The sequence below is a fragment of the Macrosteles quadrilineatus genome, unplaced genomic scaffold (assembly GCF_028750875.1).
Source record: "Macrosteles quadrilineatus isolate MER2022 unplaced genomic scaffold, UCM_ALF_1.0 Scaffold_13__1_contigs__length_4303367, whole genome shotgun sequence".
Lineage (NCBI taxonomy): Eukaryota > Metazoa > Arthropoda > Insecta > Hemiptera > Cicadellidae > Macrosteles > Macrosteles quadrilineatus.
This window is the reverse complement of record NW_026542606.1, coordinates 3,284,213-3,307,107: the sequence shown is the minus strand read 5'-3', so window position 1 is coordinate 3,307,107 and position 22,895 is coordinate 3,284,213. Positions and strand designations below refer to the sequence as shown.

The following is a 22,895-nucleotide window of genomic DNA, read 5'->3' as shown; positions in this document are numbered from 1 at the left end:
TACAATTACTTACGACTACTTAATCAATATGATAATAATATGAAATGAAATAGTTTTAAATTATGAATCCAGTAATGACTGTTTTGCGATAGTCGCTTTCATAATGTGGAATGCGGACGGCGGCAACCTCCGTCCCAAACTCAATGCATGTAGTCTTATGGTAGAAACACCTAACAGCGCTGAGGGTGCCGTGACGTCATTCCAATGCTTTACAATAGGGACTCTGGGGCAGAGTCCAAAGCTGCGCGCGCATCCATAAATCAGGGCAGCCACCCTAAACTGGATAATTCTGCATCACACACGATTAGGATAGGAAGAACCATGTTGGCAGCGCTGGAGCCATCATCCACACTGTCACTACCATAAACATTAACTAACCTCACTTCTTTCCATGTCCATGACCACAGTTCAGTTATAGTTTAGTGCCAAACGACCTGTTGTTTTGTGATCAATAGTGTTTAGTGATAGTGATGGAGGCGTAAGGAAGGCAGCGGTAGTTTGTTGAAGATTGAAAGAGCTAAGTAGAAATTATTAATAGTTATACTTAATTGATTGAGTTAGTTAGTTGGTATCTTTGAGTCAATAGCCTAAGTTACGTCTGTAGTTTTTGTATAGGCTAACCTAATCAACCCGAAAACTAAGTAAACTAACCATAGGTAAAGTGACTCTGACAATTTTAGTTATAGTTACTTATTATTAGTCTTAATAAGTTATTACGGGTAAATTTGCCGTGGGCTGAAGGCCTAAATCTAAATATTAATGGACGGCGGCATTTCGTTGTCGTCGACGGCTAACGTCACTAACGAAGTTAGCCTGATTATCAATGAAGGGATCAAAAATATTGACCACAGAATTTCTTTGAAAAAATTAGGACCTCCTAGACCTTTCATGAACATAAACCAAATTCAAAACAGTTCAAAGAATAAGAATAGCTTCACACGAAAATTTTCGCCACATATGTACAATCATGCAGATTGGCTATGTGGTTGTTCAATTAAAAATTCATTTTTCTGCTACACTTGTTTGGTCATGGGGGTTCAAGATAGAGCATGGACTGTAGACGGCATTTCAGACCTTAAACATCTACTGGAAAAAGTAAAAAAACACAAAACAAGTGAAAAACACATAAATGCGTCAATAGAATATGCTGTTTTAGGTAAAGTTGATATTAGATGCCAATTGGACAATGCATATAGGTTAAAAATACAAAAACAAAATGAAGATGTTTCGAAAAATCGATACATTCTAAGTAAGCTAATTGATGCAATTAAATTTTGTGGAGCGTTTGAATTAGCATTACGAGGACATGATGAACGCGAAAATTCAAAAAATCCTGGCATATTTCGTGGTTTGGTTAACCTTATGGCGGAGCTGGATGTAACATTGCAACAGCACATAAATCAAACAAATAACCGAGTGTTTTTGGGTCTGTCTAAAACCATACAGAACGAGTTATTGGACTCAATATATTACGTTTGTCTGCAAATGATTCGTGACGAATTGACACAAACCGACTATGTTGCTATTGAAGCCGACGAAACAACAGACTGTGCCACTTTATCCCAACTAGTATTTGTTATTAGGTACGAGCTGAATGGCACGATTCACGAGCGATTTATCACTTTTATTAGACCAAAAGGCCATGATGCAGAATCAGTTAGCGAAACAATTTTTGAAGTATTAGAGCAATTAAACCTCGACAAAACTCCTGATAAAGTCATTGCCCAGAGCTACGATGGGGCTTCCGTAATGAGTGGCCAACACACGGGAGTACAAGCGCGTGTAAAATCTAAATATAAGAATGCAAATTTTGTCCACTGTTACGCACATCAATTAAACTTAATCATTGAACGCAGTGCTACACAAAATAAGCAGGTTAAGATATTCTTCAGTAATATCGAGGGGTTTTCATCATTCTTTTCCCAGTCAACAAAGAGAACTGCAGTTCTCGATGAGATAGTAAAACGTCGTATTCCAAAAAGCTCAGGTACTCGGTGGAATTTTAAATCCAGAATTGTAAGCACAATTTTTAATTATCAAAGAGAGTTGGAGGAATGTTTAAGTTACATACTCGACGATGACACCAATGACTATGCCACAATAAATAAAGCTGTTGGCCTAAGAAGTATTCTAAAAGACGAAGACTTTATTTTCTGGCTGGACTTTTTCAATCAAATACTGCCCCACAGTGACATTCTGTACAACCAACTGCAGCAAACAACAATTGATTGCGTCAAGGCGTTTAAGTTTGTCGGCGATTTCAAAACTGTGGTAGATCGCGTAAGAAACTCGACCATGTTAGATAAACCGAGAGATAGTGAACCCGAATCGAGCAAAAAGCGGAGAAGGCACGACGATCAAAAACGCGTCGTCGCAAAGGAAGTGTGTGACATAATTACGTCGGGAATTGATGACCGTTTTACGTTTGTAAATCATTTGTCCGCGGCAAAACTGTTTCAGCCAAGTTTGTTTGGGGAGTTTAAAACCAAGTTTCCCGAAAAAGAGTTACACGCTGCTGCGGAACTATTTAGCCTAAATAAAACTGAATTGAAACAGGAGTTAAATGTTATTTACAATAGGGATGATTTTTCAACGGCCACAGGGTCATTAAGACTACTCAACTTTGTCTATGACAACAACCTCAAAGATGTGCTTCCAGAGTCAATCAAACTTTTAAAAATCATAAGCACAATACCTATGACTACTTCGGAAAGTGAACGTTGTTTCTCTACTTTGAAACGAATTAAAACGTTTACCAGGAGTACCATGAAACAAGACAGACTAAGTGCGCTTGCTATGTGTTCTATCGAAAAAAAGCTGTTGTCAACTTTAAACTTCAACGAAAAAGTAATAGATCACTTCGCCGGGCAGAAAGAAAGGAGGATGGATTTCACATTCAAACAGTACAATTAAAGTTAGGCCTTATCCTCATGGTATGGTTTTCTACTCATATTGCCGTGGATGTTTTAATATAAAATACAATTAGTCAAGCCTTACCCTCATGGTTTGGTTTTCTATTCGTTATTGCCGTGGGTGTTTAAATTATACAATTCAATCAATGTCAGGCCTTACCGTTTGGTTATCTACTCATTATTGCCGTGGATTTTTTACTATTAAATTATCAATTGTTAGTTATATGTTCAATAGAGTGTAGTCCCGTTTTACAAGGCCGTAGGCAGGGAGGGGGTTAGAGGGTCAAACCCCTCCCCCAAAATTCCGAAATTGAGCAGTACAAATTAAAACTAGGTTTAAAAAGTTGAATTATGAAATAGAAACCACAATAGAGGATTAATTGTTATGTTTTGCAATATCTATTCATATTTAATATAGGCCTAGTTCTATTAGGATAATAAATCTGATCTATTAAATAAATTGGTAAAAACTATTTCAAAAATATACTTTACTTTACTCTACTTATGTCTATTTGCTCATGCATGACAAACAACAGGTGAAATGGGAGTTTTTGGACTATTATTGGACACAGTTTTAGGCGTTAAAATTGCTTCAGAAAGTCACCAAACGGCTTTAAAAATTTAAAATTTTTTCCGGGGGAGGACCCCCGGACCCCCCTCTTCTGATGGGGGGTGCTCCACACCCCCCAAACCCCCCGGAGCCCCCCCCTAGACTAGGTCCTAGAGCCGCCACTGCTTCAGCTGTGAGATATTTTATCTATGGGAATAAGAGTTAATTAATAGTGGATTTATTAGAGTGATTTTAATACTTTGTTGGCTTCTTTACTAACTAACACGCTTTAATTTGTTTGTACATATTTCAGAACTACACTAACCATTGTAGCTATTCATTAGCTTTTACACTAGAACCAGTGCACAGTAGTTATGTTCTATGTCGTTGCTTAGCCGCTATTAACTGTTAATGTTCTAGGTAGTTGCTTTACTATTCTTTACCATATTTACCACTTCATTATTAATTATTCATTTAGCCTTCCACTAATTATTGATGTGTTGAACCATATGCATTTAAATATTCTAACTTATGATACGACACCGCTACTAACACACTAACCTTAGAAATTGCTTCAAATCTTAGCATAACGCTTAACCTTTGCTTAACCTTTGACTATTAACGCTTAACTAAGGCTTTGGGGATTCGTATTGGCTTTGGGAATTTTAATTAGCCGTGACATTAGACAGTTAAGCCCCAACGTCTATTTCCATTCTTCACCATTTCCTTGATTCCTGGACTGTTGCTAATTGAGTGCTCTGTGTGTTGTATGTGTTGTGTGTGTGCAGCTAACTGCTTTGGTTAGCTGTAGTTTGCTAAGTAGCTTTTCTTCTTTCTCTATTACTTCGGGCACACCGGAAATAAGTTAGATTTAATTAACACTTAAGCTCTTAGCTATAAGTCTCCTACTCTGTCACTTTATGACTATGAATGTTTGTTGCTTGCCACAAACTTTTCTTTCTTCTTTCTCTATTACTTCGGGCACACCGGAAATAAGTTAGTTATAAGTTAGCTTTAACCTATTCTGGAAAACCCGGAAATAAGTTAGTTATTAGCTAGATTTAATCTATTCCGGAAAACCCGGAAATAAGCTATTTATAAGTTAGCTTTAATTACTTCGGGCACACCGGAAATAAGTTATTTATAAGTTAGACCTAAGCTATCCCGGAAAATCTGGGAATAAGTTAGTTTCTAGTTAGACTTAACCTATTTGAAATAAGTCTTTGTGTGCTCAACCTGTCTGTGTGTGTGTGTGTGTGTCTCGTATGTTATTCTTTCTATAACGATCCTTCTCCGCCCTACTCTGTATGTTCGTTTGCACCTTTCCATATTCCTACTCTCTCACGGGGCTTTGAACTAGTCCACTCGCCCGAAACGCATTGTATTATTTTAAATAATAAAGACGCATCTAAACTAATTCTGCTCGGTCCGTGGCGCATGGACTTAGGGTAGTGAATTAAATAAATGAATAATTAACACTCCACCGAGGAGGTTGTGAACATAGTCGCGCACGAAGCTATAACTTCGAAACAAAATCTCGCCCTCCCTCTTTTATTCACTCGTTTCCTGGCAATGATGAGGCACGAATAAAGCCAAGAGGCAAAATATTCCCGCCTGAGCCAGGAAAACGACTTTAGGATACAAAAGCGGGAAACCCGACCAAAATTGACCCCCGGAATAACCCAGCTCGGCTAGGCTATCAGGGACGACGCGTAACGCCCCGACCCGACAAATTAACGAAACACACCCGGAAGCGGGTTACAAAATGGCGCCCGAACAGGGACTTATCGCATAATATATTGTTGGAAATAGAGAGAAAAATGACAGGCGCAAATGAAAAAAACGACGGTATAACACACCCGACCGTCAGTACACCCGAAACTACCATTGGTCCAGTTACGACCTTGTTAACGCACACAACGCAGACATTTACCGCTGTTTCCGTACCTTCAATAGGACAACCTATACCAACGTTTACAAGTACCGGCGCGATCCCAAAACAAAGAATGGAATCAGGGCGCGACTTGTCAGACCTTACAGCCACGCGAAAAGTAGGTTGGGTCTATTATCTTAAGAAAAAGGAATTAAAAGAGAAGATGAGCGAATACGGTCTAGACACTGAGGGTAACAGCGATACTCTCAGGAGCCGCTTTGTTGAATTCTTAAGACAATCCGCTCTGCCAGCGACAGAAGCCGGGCCGGAATTTAGTGAATTTATACCTCCAAGCGGACATGGTGGTGATAATTACTTTACTAGTTATAGTAAAGACGACAGAAACGCGTCCAGCGACGAATCAGTCGTTGTAAGAGAAATGCTTGGCCTGCCGCCTGACGCGAGCGTGGACACGGTAAAACGAATGCTCTCAGTCATTTCCATGGCAAACAACGCCGCTCTTCCGCCAATGACATGTCATGAGGCCCATTACCCGTTGAATTTAAATACTAACACAAGTGTGTCCCCAGCAATGAACATGCAAACGACTTCACGCCCTCAACATAATTACCAATCAAATAACGCCCCTCTGCAGTATTCAAGGGAAACCAATTTCGCTAGTCCGCTTTCCGCAGCGACGATTTGTAACATAGCTAGAAAGTGGAACCTCCACTACGACGGAGACCGTAACCCCGTATCTTTTCTAGAGCGCTTAGAAGAATTAAGACAGTGTTACGAGGTCGCCCCAGCCGATATTTTGAAAGCTCTTCCTGAGCTATTGCGTGGAAACGCTCTGTTGTGGTACAGAAATAACAAGGATTTCTGGCAAACTTTTGAGGACTTCAAAGAATCTTTTGAGGTACAATTCTTGCCCCCGGGGTACAAAAGAAATCTTGAAGACGAGATTCGCTCACAAACTCAAGGCGAAAATGAACCATTTCGCAGCTTTGTTGTCGCGCTGACGACTCTTATCCGACGATGTGGTGGCTATAGTTTAGATCAAACCCTTGATCGGTTATTCCTCAACATGCGACCCGAATATAAGCTGACACTAAGAAGAGACTCGTGTTCTAGCTTAGCCGACATGATTAAGGAAGCTGAAAGATATGAATCTTACATTAGAGATAAAACTCTCTACCGACCCCCGCCAAACCCAGCTCGGCTAGGCTATCAGGGACGCGTAACGCCCCGACCCGACAAATTAACGAAACACACCCGGAAGCGGGTTACAATATAATTTTGTTAAACATAATAACAATTAATTTGATTAATTTCATGTCATGGCTTTCCTCACCAAATTCATTATTACCTTTATGATTAAGAAAAACGTTACCAGCAAAGGTTCTACATGCTAACAAAATAGTTTTTTTGGGAGGTTATTGTAACACGCACGTGCGCCCAAGGTCAAGTGTCGAAGACACGGTTTCGCGCGCTATATCCCACATGCTGCCTTCAATTTGCCCATGCGGCAACCCCGATACACTCCTGTATTGGCTCGGAAAGTTCTACACGACCCTTACGGCCTGCGCGCAATCCAGTTAGTTTTATATGTCGATGGTAGCGACGGACCGTTTTTCGAGCCCTACTTCAACCTGAGCGCGCAATCCAGGATCCCCTCACGTCGATTTAAGAAAGAGAAGAGTACCGTCACGCCCCCACTCCTTCTCTAAAGAGGTTCTCATCAGTTTCTGGAAGGGGAAAACGAGGCGCTATAAAATAATTAATCCAGGTAAAACAACAATACAGTACATTCAAAACAGACACCAAATATGTAACATATGATAACAATTCTAAAAATACCAAACAGCACAGAGTCTATCTCGGCCTTTATTGGAAAACCCCCTCCAAATTTCTGAAGTCTTTAAACAATGTTCCTGGAGCACTGGCATTTAATCTTGGCGAAGCAACTGAGAACATGAGACAATAAGGTCCCACTGCCACTAGAAAAAATTTGTTTTTCTAGTGGGGCCTTGTAGGAGGCTACGGGGAAGGCCCCCTTGAGATTTATTGGATGAATGGAGCCTAAAGAAAATTGAATATGTTTATCTAAATTGATTATGTTACAGGTCTGGGTGAACCCATGATATTATTATTTTTAATTTCTTGTTCTTATTTTGTTAACACTTCTGTGAATAATGTCCTCATTGAACCAGAAACATTTTCTTTACAAGTATTTTATTTACAATCTGACGTTCTATACTGAAACAATAAGTACATGTCATGACAATTTAACATGAGTTAATTACACTCCAGCGAGTGCACTAACATAAAACAAAACATTTCATAAAAAAAAAACTAGAAACGATTTGGAAGATCGATTGGATGTTTTCTTCTGAGCCTATAAGTAGCATCGCTATTATCAAGGAGGTTAACTGCCAGGAAATTTGGATGATTTTCGAATTTTCTTTGATATTTTTCGCTTTGTTTTTGATTTCTTCTCTGATAAAAAGTAACTTTGTATCTTGACGAATAACTTTATTAGATACATACCAAGATGAAGAAATAAATGCTGTAAACAACTGCGACGCTGCCTACAATGCACTGGAAAAATAATATAAAAAGTAAATGCAGTCGCAAACGTTTGCCGGGGATAGCTCAGCCTACAATGGCTGGGTAAAGTTCCAGGGTCTGCGATAAGGTCAGGGAAACCACTAGGCCAATAGCCGGGTCTAACCGGTATAGGACTGGCTCATACACGGGCACTGTGAACAAGTCACCAAAACAAACGTGCAATAATCACTACCAGGCCTACGCCGATTCTCCACTCTCCTAGGGGGTCGTTGCTGACTACGCAACTCGGGCTTCGTCCTAACTATCCAATAGTTAAGCCCAGAGTGCCTAAAACACAGTCAGTTACACGACGACTTGCCAATAAAAACCACAACGCGCATTATCACCAGGCGGGGTCTACTAGGCCACTATAATCCAATACACAACTCTAATGCCCAAGCTAAGAATCAGACAATTTACTCAATAATAATACCATATAATAATACAAGTGCACTATAAGCAGAGTGACTACACCTCTAGCAGCTGGACTCAATAAATACCAAGCTAAACAAGCAAAACTAGATGTCAATTGCACTACTATCAAATTATTGAGCTACTTAGTAGCCGATAAATAAATATTAAATACGATCCAAACAGTAGATAAATATATTATCTGATAGCCGGTACTCCGCTATCCAAGCTACCAAGATAACGTGTTGGATTACTAAACAAGCTGTTCAGGTTAAATTAAGTTAATCAAATGATTAATCAACAACAACCCTACTACTGCTACTGCTACTGTTACTACCAACGTTAAATCACTTAGCTGGGCTTCTGTTAATAGGCTAATAATATTAGCTACTAGCCTACTGGCCACGTGCTTCCAACTACGCACGCTAAATCGTGCAGCCTAGGTTTGTCGGGCCTCAGAGTTATTAGTAATGTAATTAACTCTTGGTAAAACGCAAAATAACATCTACTACAGTCAATAAAATATATTATTGGCGTTTTAGCACCTGCCTAGAACCGTCAGGAATATACTTTAATATTATTCCTGACTAATATAAATCCTAACTACCGTCAGGCTTTGACCAGCACGGTTACAACTTTAACCCTCGCAAATAAATCAGATATTAATATTTTTAAACTAATAAGTTCAGCTCCTTAACCAAAATCAAAAGAATGTCGTCCACTCACCAGTAGTGGGTCTTAACACCCAACTTAACACCGACACTCACTGTCACACCTCGTACACTCTGTAGCACCAACGTACGCCAGCCGTCTCCACAGGACACCAACACTCACTTCCTCACTCTTTGGGATCCACCACAAGAATGTCCTTCTCCCAGACTGTCCTGAGAAACTAGGATATCCCAGGCTTATCGGCACTGATAAGCCGGGTCAAAGGGCGCTCGCTAGCTTCGCCGCCGCCGCTTGCTGATGCCAGCAATAGGTGCGCGGTCAAATAGCAAATATCATAGATAAAACATACACCCCCCTAGGAAAAATAACTCGTTACACAGCTTTCGCATAGTAATTTTTTTCCGTAGTAGGCTAAACAATGTAATTATGTATTTTCGCAGGTGAACCTGCATGATGATGGCGCTAGTGATGGTATGATTCGAAACAGGTCATTTTACAGTAGTGTAGCGAAATAAACTAGACTGGCAATGGCATTGAGAAATGTAAAACAAATCTTGTCAATACAGCTTCAATACGTTTGCATCGGCAATCAGTTTTGTTGTTCTAGAAAACTACTACAATTAATTAATTTGTCCTTTTATCTGAATGTGTTTATATAGTGTAAAATGTTGTTCTCCCGTCGCATATGTTTCTAATTGACTGTCCCTGCACGCCTACCTCTAGCCACAGAAAACATACTACTATAACCACTGAGCTAAAATTATAACTGGAGGTAGCACTGCCATGGCAGAAGTCTGTCAAAAGCGAGTCGCTGATTTTGTTCGGTTGGTATAGCAGTAAGTTTTCTTACCATAGCAATAACATGGCTTCTTATAACTAGGTTGTATTGCAGTGAGTTTTTTTGTCATAGCAATAACATGGCTTCTTATGGACACCCACCTCACGCAAACATGGCGGCTGGCGACACGCATCTTTGACATTCAGTGCTACCTCCAGTTAGAATTATAGCTCAGTGACTATAACCGGTTATAGCCTAGTAGTATGTTTTCTGTGCTCTAGCTGAGAAAATGCTGAGAATCGTCAGTCTCCAGTCACTCCACTCCATATTCCATTCCATTTGTGTTGTCTGTCTGCTGTCTCGTTGTCTGCAAGCAAATCGAATTCGAATGTCAATTTATTGACAAACAAAAGTGTAAGTTTAGTGTAAACCACGAATACTTGAAAGGTTTTATTTTAGTTTAGTATTCGTGGTGTAAACAAACCATTGACTATTGGTAAACTAATCAACCTCATACCTACTATTTATTCTGTTCTCTTCTCTCTGATACCTACCAAATTGTAGATGATAAGTCAGTTGTTTACGGCCGTGAAGATAGCTGTCACCAGGGGCCCATTTCATAATAAACTACAAGTTACAAGTTACAACTTGTAACTTGTAATTTCCATTAGATTTGCATTGGGCGATCAGCTGATTTACTAATAATATTAGTTTGTACTTTATTATGAAATGGGCCCCAGCTGTCGCCTAGCAGTTGCGGCGGCTCCCCCACTCCTTCACCCTGGCCCCAAGATAGATAGTCTGTTATTTATGAGAATAGACCACGAACCTCACCTTGCTACTGATTGATTGCACCTACTGTTATTACACATTGTACAAGTATACAGGATTGTTCTTATAAAAAAATATGTAAATTTAAAAAGTGAAGGATCTTTAGGAAAAAATGCTGTTAAAAGAACACAAATACAGTGGTTTATTATTTCATTACACTATGACCAACATTCATAATTTTCTTACCTTGGCCCTGTTTGATTGAACAAAATTGGATTACTGATTGTACCAGTGTAAATGACTGCTTTTAATAATAAAACATAATAATTGGAATAAAGACTGCTTTTAATAATAAAACCAAATAATTGGAATAAAAGTATAAGATGTTGGCGAAAATGGTGTCGAAAACTACCAAATGGTCAAATAATATTTCACATTCAAGATTTTTTTCTTACCATGACTCCGATTGATTGCACCAAATGTTATTACTGATTGTACTTGTACAGATGATTGCTTTTAATAATAAAATATAATTATTGGAATAAAAGTGTAGGATGTTTGCGTAAAATGGTACCAAAACCACAAAAATGGTCAAATAATGTGCCACATTTACAAATTATTTTTACCATGACCTTGATTGATTGCACCAAATTTTATTACTGATTGTACAAGTATAGATGATTGCTTTTAATAATAAAATATAATAATTGAAAGTTGCGGCGGCTCCCCCACTCCTTCACCCTGGCCCCAAGATAGATAGTCTGTTATTTATGAGAATAGACCACGAACCTCACCTTGCTACTGATTGATTGCACCTACTGTTATTACACATTGTACAAGTATACAGGATTGTTCTTATAAAAAAATATGTAAATTTAAAAAGTGAAGGATCTTTAGGAAAAAATGCTGTTAAAAGAACACAAATACAGTGGTTTATTATTTCATTACACTATGACCAACATTCATAATTTTCTTACCTTGGCCCTGTTTGATTGAACAAAATTGGATTACTGATTGTACCAGTGTAAATGACTGCTTTTAATAATAAAACATAATAATTGGAATAAAGACTGCTTTTAATAATAAAACCAAATAATTGGAATAAAAGTATAAGATGTTGGCGAAAATGGTGTCGAAAACTACCAAATGGTCAAATAATATTTCACATTCAAGATTTTTTTCTTACCATGACTCCGATTGATTGCACCAAATGTTATTACTGATTGTACTTGTACAGATGATTGCTTTTAATAATAAAATATAATTATTGGAATAAAAGTGTAGGATGTTTGCGTAAAATGGTACCAAAACCACAAAAATGGTCAAATAATGTGCCACATTTACAAATTATTTTTACCATGACCTTGATTGATTGCACCAAATTTTATTACTGATTGTACAAGTATAGATAGATTGCTTTTAATAATAAAATATAATAATTGAAATAAAAGTGTAGGATGTTGGCGTAAAATGGCACCAAAGTCACGAAAATGGTCAAATAATGTTATACATTTAAGATTTTTTCTTACCATGACCCAGATTGATTGCACCAAATTTTATTACTGATTATACTAGTATATATGGTTGCTTTTAATAATAAAATATAATAATTGAAATAAAAGTGTAGGATGTTGGCGTAAAATGGCACCAAAGTCACGAAAACGGTCAAATAATGCTACAAATTTACAAACTATTTTTACCACGACCTTGATTGATTGCACCAAATTTTATTACTGATTGTACAAGTATATATGATTGCTTTTAATAATAAAATATAATAATTGAAATAAAAGTGTAGGATGTTGGCGTAAAATGGCACCAAAACCACGAAAATGGTCAAATAATGTGACACATTCACAAATTATTTTTACCATTACCCCGAATGATTGCACCAAATTTTATTACTGATTGTACAAGTATATATGGTTGCTTTTAATAATAAAAAATAATAATTGAAATAAAATTGTAGGATGTTGGCGTAAAATGGCACCAAAACCACGTAAATGGTTAAATAATGTTATACATTTAAGATTTTTTCTTACCATTACCCCGAATGATTGCACCAAATTTTATTACTGATTGTACAAGTATATATGGTTGCTTTTAATAATAAAATATAATAATTGAAATAAAAGTGTAGGATGTTGGCGTAAAATGGCACCAAAGTAATGAAAATGGTTAAGAAATGTTATACATTTAAGATTTTTTCTAACCATGACCCCGATTGATTGCACCAAATTTTATTACTGATTGTACAAGTATATATGGTTGCTTTTAATAATAAAATATAATAATTGAAATAAAAGTGTAGGATGTTGGCGTAAAATGGCACCAAAGTAATGAAAATTGTTAAGAAATGTTATACATTTAAGATTTTTTTCTAACCATGACCCCGATTGATTGCACCAAATGTTATTACTGATTGTCCTTGTACAGATGATTGCTTTTAATAATAAAATATAATTATTGGAATAAAAGTGTAGGATGTTTGCGTAAAATGGTACCAAAACCACAAAAGTGGTCAAATAATGTGCCACATTTACAAATTATTTTTACCATGACCTTGATTGATTGCACCAAATTTTATTACTGATTGTACAAGTATAGATGATTGCTTTTAATAATAAAATATAATAATTGAAATAAAAGTGTAGGATGTTGGCGTAAAATGGCACCAAAGTCACGAAAATGGTCAAATAATGTTATACATTTAATACTTTTTCTTACCATGACCCAGATTGATTGCACCAAATTTTATTACTGATTATACTAGTATATATGGTTGCTTTTAATAATAAAATATAAAAATTGAAATAAAAGTGTAGGATGTAGGCGTAAAATGGCACCAAAGTCACGAAAACGGTCAAATAATGCTACAAATTTACAAACTATTTTTACCACGACCTTGATTGATTGCACGAAATTTTATTACTGATTGTACAAGTATATATGATTGCTTTTAATAATAAAATATAATAATTGAAATAAAAGTGTAGGATGTTAGCGTAAAATGGCACCAAAGTCACGAAAACGGTTAAATAATGTTATACATTTAAGATTTTTTCTTACCATTACCCCGAATGATTGCACCAAATTTTATTACTGATTGTACAAGTATATATGGTTGCTTTTAATAATAAAATATAATAATTGAAATAAAAGTGTAGGATGTTGGCGTAAAATGGCACCAAAGTAATGAAAATGGTTAAGAAGTGTTATACATTTAAGATTTTTTCTTACAATGACCCCGAATGATTGCACCAAATTTTATTACTGATTGTACAAGTATATATGATTGCTTTTAATAATAAAATATAATAATGGGAATAATAGTGTAGGATGTTGGCGTAAAATGGCAACAAATTCACGAAAATGGTTAAATAATGTTATACATTTAAGATTTTTTCTTACCATTACCCCGAATGATTGCACCAAATTTTATTACTGATTGTACAAGTATATATGATTGCTTTTAATAATAAAATATAATAATTGAAATAAAAGTGTAGGATGTTGGCGTAAAATGGCACCAAAGTAATGAAAATGGTTAAGAAATGTTATACATTTAAGATTTTTTCTAACCATGACCCCGAATGATTGCACCAAATTTCATTACTGATTGTACAAGTATATATGGTTGCTTTTAATAATAAAATATAATAATTGAAATAAAATTGTAGGATGTTGGCGTAAAATGGCACCAAAACCACGTAAATGGTTAAATAATGTTATACATTCACAAATTATTTTTACCAGTACCCCAAATGATTGAACCAAATTTTATTATTGATTGTACTAGTATAGATGATTGCTTTTGATAATAAAATATAATAATTGAAATAAAAGTGTAGGATGTTGGCGTAAAATGGCAACAAAGTCACGAAAATAGTTAAATTAAATGTTATACATTTAAGATTTTTTCTTACCATTACCCCGAATGATTGCACCAAATTTTATTACTGATTGTACAAGTATATATGGTTGCTTTTAATAATAAAATATAATAATTTAAATAAAAGTGTAGGATGTTGGCGTAAAATGGCACCAAAACCACGAAAATGGTCAAATAATGTGACACATTCACAAATTATTTTTACCAGTACCCCGAATGATTGCACCAAATTTTATTACTGATTGTACAAGTATAGATGATTGCTTTTAATAATAAAATATAATAATTGAAATAAAAGTGTAGGATGTTGGCGTAAAATGGCACCAAAACTACGAAAATGGTCAAATAATGCGACACATTTACAAATTATTTTTACCATGACCTTGATTGATTGCACCAAATTTTATTACTGATTATACTTGTATAAATGATTGCTTTTAATTAAAAAAAAATATATAAATATATGCTGCGGGGTGGGGACCGCGTCATGTTGCATATTTTTTTAATGCAACAGAACCCTGCATTACAGCCCAAAAGCATTTTTCAAATTACACATTTATCAATTCTGTTTCTTTAAACAAAATTATAGAGATTGGTTGAAATTCATTAATTAATTCAAATAATTTTTTGAGATTGTAATTTTGTTTAATGCTTTTGAGCTGCCCTCTGCATTATGTGCTTCTGCGGGATATTTACCAATATTTACATTTTCTTTGCTGTTATATCATTATTTCATCATCGAGTGGTGATGTTGCAGCATCTGAAACATAACTAAAGTATCTTTGATTATAATATACTATTTGTAAAAATCTAATGAAATAAGGTGTTTTTATAAGTATACACAGTTAAATTATTGTTTTCTTAATACAGTCTGTCAGAATGAATTATTATTGTATTCCGTGATACTTCGGACCATGACCAACAGGCGGCTGGTAGCCCTGCTGAACCCAGGGCCGTCGATGCTCTGTCCCTGCATGGTGCATAGCCCCAAGAGCACGGAGTCTTAACAGACCATGTGAATTAATCCCTTTTCAAAAAATTTGGGATTATAATTCGTTCTAACTATCAAACCTAAATAAAGATATAACATGTGTTTGTAAAAGTAAGTATGTACAACACCGGGGACTTTTAATGAGGCAGACCCCCTATCGTACTGCCAAGCACCTGATATGAAACTAAACCATACCTACCAATAGGCTATCATGAATTGCTGGTTTCTTTTATTGAACCAGCCAAAGCTGTAGCATTAGTCATGAAATAAATAGGAAATTATTAAGAAATCAAATGATAAGCCCAAGGCACTTAAATTGTTCCTAAAGAGATATTATGTATCGTCGTTGATGATGTCATCTCAATGATCGCAGAATATGCATAAATACGTAGTTCTTCCTTTCATATTGAATCTGTTATGCTATTATCCGATTTATTATCTTACTATTTCACCATCAACACCACTACAGCCCGGTTGCTTGGGTGTTGTGGTCTTGTTTGCAACACTGCAATTTGACTAATTAATAAGATGACTATGTTTGTGTAAATACGCAGTTCTTTCTTTCGTCGTGAATCCATATTGCTGTTGTCCGATTTATTATAAAACTATTACACCATCAACACCACTACAGCCCGGTCGCTTGGGTGTTATGGTTGTATTGGATATGTTGCAAATACATTAACCTATATCTTTCATTCGTTTCCGCTATGTGTTTCGTCCTCTAGTTTGCAAAATATGCATAAATATGTCGTACTTCTTCTTTTCAAAACTTCATAAGATAGTTTACATTCCATACACTCGTAATGAACCCATCTCCCACATTTCCCTAGTAGCACAAATATGTATTTTATAAATATTTTATATATTTAAAGTTGTATTTGATAGAACCTCGAATAAAATATATAAATAATATATATTTAATAATAGTTTGGTATATTCAAGTATATATTTAAAATATTACCAAAAAGCAATGCAAAATATAAATTAAATATAAGTTTTGAATATATAAAATAGATTCATAATATATATTGATCAAATAAGTATAGAATCTATAATATACATATTTTATATGTATATTTTTCCTATTAAATATTTAAAAAAATTATGTGTTGAGAATATTTTAAATATATATATAACATATTTTTGAAACTATATTATATATTTAAATTAGTTATAAATATATTTTGAAACACGTCAGATATTTTTATTAATAAAATAATAATATATTTGTAGAATATATAGCCTATAATCTTTTATAATTAGCAAATAAATAATTTGCATCTTTTTGTTTTTTATAGTGTTTATCAATGTATACATGCATTTTTTTGTATGATAATTGCTACAGTATTGTGAAAGCGTTAAAATTAAGTTAATAATAATACGTACTCTGAATGGTGTCGGTGTCACTCTATCATGCAGGTAAAGAAAAAATTACGCATATAGTTAAGAGGCAGTATACATGTTCGACAGCCTACATTTGGGTCAAACAAAAAACAAGTGTTGATGGGTTTTATTTTTTAAATTGCAATATGTGACAATGAATGTGATCATAGAAATCTCGAATGATTGGCTAGAAAAGGGTGCTAGTGACTGGCAACCTTTTAAGACACGAATTACAGAAAAAAACAGATTAACAGAATCATATTATACTGTAGTATCAAAAAATGTTTAAGTATTGCAACCATTGCAACTGACGGCCACTCTTTCACCATTTGAAAACTAATGCTATCAACAGTCACAAGTAGCTCAGAGGTAAGGTAAGAGGCTCATAAGTCGAAGGACCTAGGTTCGAGACCCACCTGGGCTAAAAAAATTTTATCCAGTAATTTTTTCAAAATTAGTTTTTATGAACTATTTAATCAATTTACTCAACTGATAATTGTGCTTTTCATACTAAATCTTCATTATTTTATGTTTTTATGTTTAGGCTACATGGGATGTTTGAAAGAGATATTAAATACATATTTTATTTAAATATTGATCACTACAATATATTATTGGAACATATTTTTTTAATATTTAATAGATCCAAAAACATATTTTATATATATTTAATACATTTCAAATATTATATAAAATTGACATTTATACACACTTGAGATATATAAAATATATTTTAAATACATTTATTCATATGTATTTAATATATATTTGTGCTGCTAGGGTTGTTGCATTGGCACCACTGATTTCGACGAGCATCATAACCTTTTCCACAAGCAATGCAAATATTTTCTACATTCAAGGATTTTCTTAAACTTTTTTCTTGTAGGTACTTGCGAAAATCTATACTGGTAATGTCGGCTGTAATATCAACAATACGGTTACTTTTACTCAGTTCTTCAACGTAATAAACGACGTATACTCCACAGCTATGTCGATCTTTTTGTAAAGGGTATTTCACATCTATGTAACTTAGTTCATCTACGTTTATTGTCTCTTTAGTAGTTAGTTTGTTTCTAATTCTAAGAAATTCCTTAATCTTTTCACATTTTGTTCTATTTCTTGTCTTGTTATTGTCCATTGGGTCCATATGAGTGATTTTCTTGTTTTTAAAGTCTATAACGTACAAAGAAAAATGGCGAGTTGTGTTGTATGGTATGAACACCATGCTTAATCTCTTAAAATCAGTCATTATTGGTTTGAAAACCGCTGTATATTTTGGTCTCCCTTCTTGAAGTACAAATGTGGCCTCTCCCACTGAGAAACAAAACTGCCCATCCTTGACAAACAAAGCGTTGCAATAATCTACTATCGTGGATGTTAACCAGTTGGTGCCTGATAGGGATGCGAAATCAATTTGGTATATTCGTTCTAAAAACTTTCCCATGTTTTTGTTTTTTATATGTCCTACAAACATTTTTTCGACAACTTCCTTACTTCTTAAATCCAATTTGTTTGTGTCTGGTAGATAGTGTTGTACCGAATCAATCAAGCCGTTACTCATTGTAGTTTTCAAAAGTCCTGTTTCCGGATTTCTTAATGTTTCCAAGCAGTTTTTCCGAAATTCACTAATATCTGTTTCTTCTATAGTTGCTTTACATATCAATCCATTTTCAACAATTTTCAACATGTAATAGAGTACAAATACTCCACAATTGTAGTCATCCCTTTGTTTAGGATACGATATTGAATCAGATTCGTCAGTCCAATTTGTCAGATCAATTTTCTTATCGGTTTTCGTTATAGAATTAATACTCTCGAACAGTTTCAAAATTTTTTGTAGGACATTCACATTCGTAACAATTTTGTTTTGCAAAGAATCGAAATGGTAAACTTTTTTCTCTTCTAGATTTGCTGCAATCAGACACCAATGGGAATCAATCATGGACGTTGAATATGGCATTAGATAATACGTGCTGTTTACTAACTTCTCAACTTCAATGAAACTCGTGTCATAAATTTTATCTCCTTTCACTATTCTCGTTCCAATATCAAAAGTCACATAAGTGTATTTAAAGTTAGCACGTGTTGGCAGCATGTTTTCAGCTACGGCGTCCATTACCGCTCCTGTTACCCAGTTGCATTCTCTTAGCGATTCATAATCTTCTAACTGCAGTTCCAGTCGTAGTGGTCCATAGTGCCTAATTTTAAATTCTGTTGTTTTTTCTCCTGCTTTTTTGCATGCCTTAGAACCTGCCTTAGAATCTTCGATGTTAGTATCGTGTTTTGTAGTTTCAGTATCTGTACACAAAATCATTATTTCCTTGCTTTCTACATTCTTTTCATTGATTACTGCATTATTGATAACATTCAAATTCGTGCACTTAGGGAAGTAAGTAGTTTTTTTAATTTTCTTTTTCATCCATTTTTCTTCTACGTCTTCGTCAAATCCACTGATGATAGAAGATCTGCTGTCTATTTCGTCCATTGCCAATTTACGTTTAACAGTTTTATTTCTTTTTTTCTTGTTGCAAGCGGCCATCGGTATATTCAAATACATTTCCTTACATGTTGACATGATCCTTTCTTTAAGTTTTTCAATGAATCTTCCGACTTTAAGGTTGGTTAGTCCTTCTAAAATGCTCTCCTTGACTATTTTGAACCAGCCTTCTACGGGGGCGTTACTGAACCGTGTGATGTCACAAGTCTCTTGATGTGAACGTCGTATGGCAAATCCTGACCACATTTATTATTAAAATCAAACATCTATAATAGTACAATCAGTAATAAAATTTGGTGCAATCATTCGGGGTAATGGTAAAAATAATTTGTGAATGTGTCACATTATTTGACCATTTTCGTGGTTTCGGTGCCATTTTACGCCAACATCCTACACTTTTATTTAAATTATTATATTTTATTATTAAATGCAACCATATATACTTGTACAATCAGTAATAAAATTTGGTGCAATCATTCGGGGTCATGGTTAGAAAAAATCTTAAATGTATAACATTTAATTTAACTATTTTCGTGACTTTGTTGCCATTTTACGCCAACATCCTACACTTTTATTTCAATTATTATATTTTATTTTTAAAAGCAATCATCTATACTAGTACAATCAATAATAAAATTTGGTGCAATCATTCGGGGTAATGGTAAAAATAATTTGTGAATGTGTCACATTATTTGACCATTTTCGTGGTATCGGTGCTATTTTACGCCAACATCCTACACTTTTATTTCAATTATTATATTTTATTATTAAAAGCAACCATATAGACTTGTACAATCAGTAATAAAATTTGGTGCAATCATTCGGTGTCATGGTTAGAAAAAATCTTAAATGTATAACATTTAATTTAACTATTTTCGTGACTTTGTTGCCATTTTACGCCAACATCCTACACTTTTATTTCAATTATTATATTTTATTATTAAAAGCAATCATCTATACTAGTACAATCAATAATAAAATTTGGTGCAATCATTCGGGGTAATGGTAAACATAATTTGTGAATGTGTCACAATATTTGACCATTTTCGTGGTTTTTGTGCCATTTTACGCCAACATCCTACACTTTTATTTCAATTATTATATTTTATTATTAAAAGCAACCATATATACTTGTACAATCAGTAATAAAATTTGGTGCAATCATTCGGGGTCATGGTTAGAAAAAATTTTAAATGTATAACATTGTTGGGGGCGTAATGGGTGAAAATGAAAATAATTAATAACTCGAAGGACCAGAACTAATTAATAGTTCAAGAGAAAAATAATTAAATTAGAGAAAATGGCGAATCTGCAATTTGAAGGGCACTGAGGTCCCGAGATGGAATAAAATGTCTTGTGAGGGGCAAATGAGATTAGTTTTAGAGTCTAATTAAAACACACACAAAACTTTAAGGTTGTACCTTGAGTCCAATTATCCAAAGGTGGAGAGTATGGCAGCGGCGTCGTCTATGGTGGAGCGATGGCGGATGGCGGAGTCCTTAGACCGAGTGCTTCTGTTTTGTAGAATTTTGGAGAACGCAACGCACCCAAGTTCATAATCACAAAGAGCTCACTAATACGCGGAAGTCGCGGTGAAAACGTACGGAAAGTCTAGAAGTAATACACGGACGCGCACACACTGTCTTGAGGTTTGAAGAGTCTGAAAGCACTAGATCACAATTTAAGTAATTTAATCACAAACAAAAGGGGGAAATTAAAATGTATATATAGTTAAATGTACTATAGAGGAGAGGGAGGCCAGATATAATTCATCTATAGCCTAAATATACGTTTAAGAGAGGTAAAATGGGCAATTAATGTCCCGAGATACGAGAAACGGAATACACCGTGAGTTATGGACGCCGACCGTGGACAGACAGACGCCGATCGCCGGTTTCACACTTTTAAAAATGCAATTGCGGTTTAGAGGGGTCTAGGAATTCGATGGCCAATAGGAAATGCGATTGAAGCAAACACGGCGTCAGGTGATTCATGGGTATGTAGTACAGGAAAATAGGCCTTACTGTGGCGGGAAATTCGAGCAGGCTTAGCAATCTCATTTGAATATTGAAAGCGGGAGTCTATTTACAATAAATTGTTACTGAGACTAAATAATATTACAATAAATGTGGTGATTTATATACACATTAGCATGATTAATTAACCAGTGACTTAATTAACATAATGATTAATTTCTAAATACTCTAAAAATATGAATACCGAACATTCCGGCCCCCTTGAAGCATTACAGCTTCAACAGACAATTAATTAAAAAACACAAGAGCAAACGTAAACCACACTTAAATCTAATATGTACATAGAGTAGGTTTCTTGGACTTAGTCTTCATTGCATGGCAGAGGGAAGACCTTGTGAACAGGCCGTGTGAAAGTCCCAGAAGCTGTCTTCACTGTGACGACTCGAACTGTTCCATCAGCGCCAGGGTGAGTGGAGACGATGCGTCCAAGAGGCCAGGTGAGTGGAGGTGAATTGGAGTGAATGAGCACCAAGTCTCCGGTCTTCAAATTCTCATGAGGGGTGGTCCACTTGGATCGCTGCTGGAGGGAGTGGAGATATTCAAGCTGCCAACGCCTCCAGATACGCTGGTGAAAAGCCTGGACAAGCTGCCACTGACGAAGACGATTGAAGGGCACTTCAGACAGGTGAGGTTCCGGCAGGGCAACTAATGGAGCTCCGATGAGGAAATGTCCAGGGGTCAGCACAGAAATTTCGGAAGGGTCTGAACTAAGAGCTGTAAGAGGGCGCGAGTTTAGCATTGCCTCTACTTGAATGGACAAAGTTTGAAATTGGGTTAAAGTTAAAATGGTTTCACCAATTACCCGTTTCAGATGGTATTTTGCACTTTTAACGGCACTTTCCCATAAGCCACCTTGATGAGGTGCAGAGGGGGGGTTGAAATGGAAGTTAATTCCTTTGGGGATGGTGAAATGAACAATTTTGTCCTGCGAATCAGGTGTAAGGATGGTTTCACGGATTACCTTGCGTAATTCCGAGTTTGCACCAACAAAGTTGGTTCCGCAGTCAGAATACAGATCGGAACAGAGTCCGCGTCTCGACACAAAACGTGTGAGAGCGGCAATGAAGCCTGAGGTGGTAAGATCGGTGACTACCTCTATATGAATAGCTTTGGTAGCCATGCAGATAAAAATACACAAATAGACCTTAATCTGTCTAAGAGCTTTGAGACTGCAAACGCGAACACTAAATGGTCCGGCGTAATCTACGCCTGTAGATGAGAATGGACGAGTAGGATTGACCCGATGAGCAGGTAAATCACCCATTAGAGGAATTTTGTTTCGTGGTTTATTTTTAAAGCACACAAGACACTTAAATATGCGCGAGCGGATAACGCTCCTGGCCGATAGAATCCACACTTTTCGGGCGAGTAGTGATTGAGTTAGTTGCGGACCTGAGTGCAAGTGTACCTGGTGGTAAAAGTCTATAAGCAAATTCACTACAGTATGAGACTTGGGTAGAACAATAGGGTGACGTATGTCATGAGCAAGCGAACAATGTGACAATCGGCCACCGACGCG

The 22,895-nt window shown here is 35.7% G+C and overlaps 2 protein-coding genes across 2 annotated transcripts in view; both read left to right on the top strand.

Annotated features, from left to right (window-relative positions):
• The first annotated feature begins 759 nt into the window (after positions 1 to 759).
• On the top strand, positions 760 to 3,081 carry LOC129004973 (zinc finger MYM-type protein 1-like). Its single transcript, XM_054433702.1, has one exon. It carries the CDS (start codon positions 760 to 762, stop codon positions 2,911 to 2,913), a length of 2,154 nt encoding a protein of 717 aa, XP_054289677.1. The 3' UTR covers positions 2,914 to 3,081.
• Positions 3,082 to 10,133: 7,052 nt separating this feature from the next.
• The window catches only part of LOC129004942 (INO80 complex subunit B-like), a 58,905-nt gene continuing 46,143 nt past the window's right edge, over positions 10,134 to 22,895 (top strand). The window contains exon 1 of the mRNA XM_054433662.1: positions 10,134 to 10,220. The gene's annotated coding sequence lies outside the window, so the exon portion shown is untranslated. The remainder of the gene's footprint in view (positions 10,221 to 22,895) is intronic.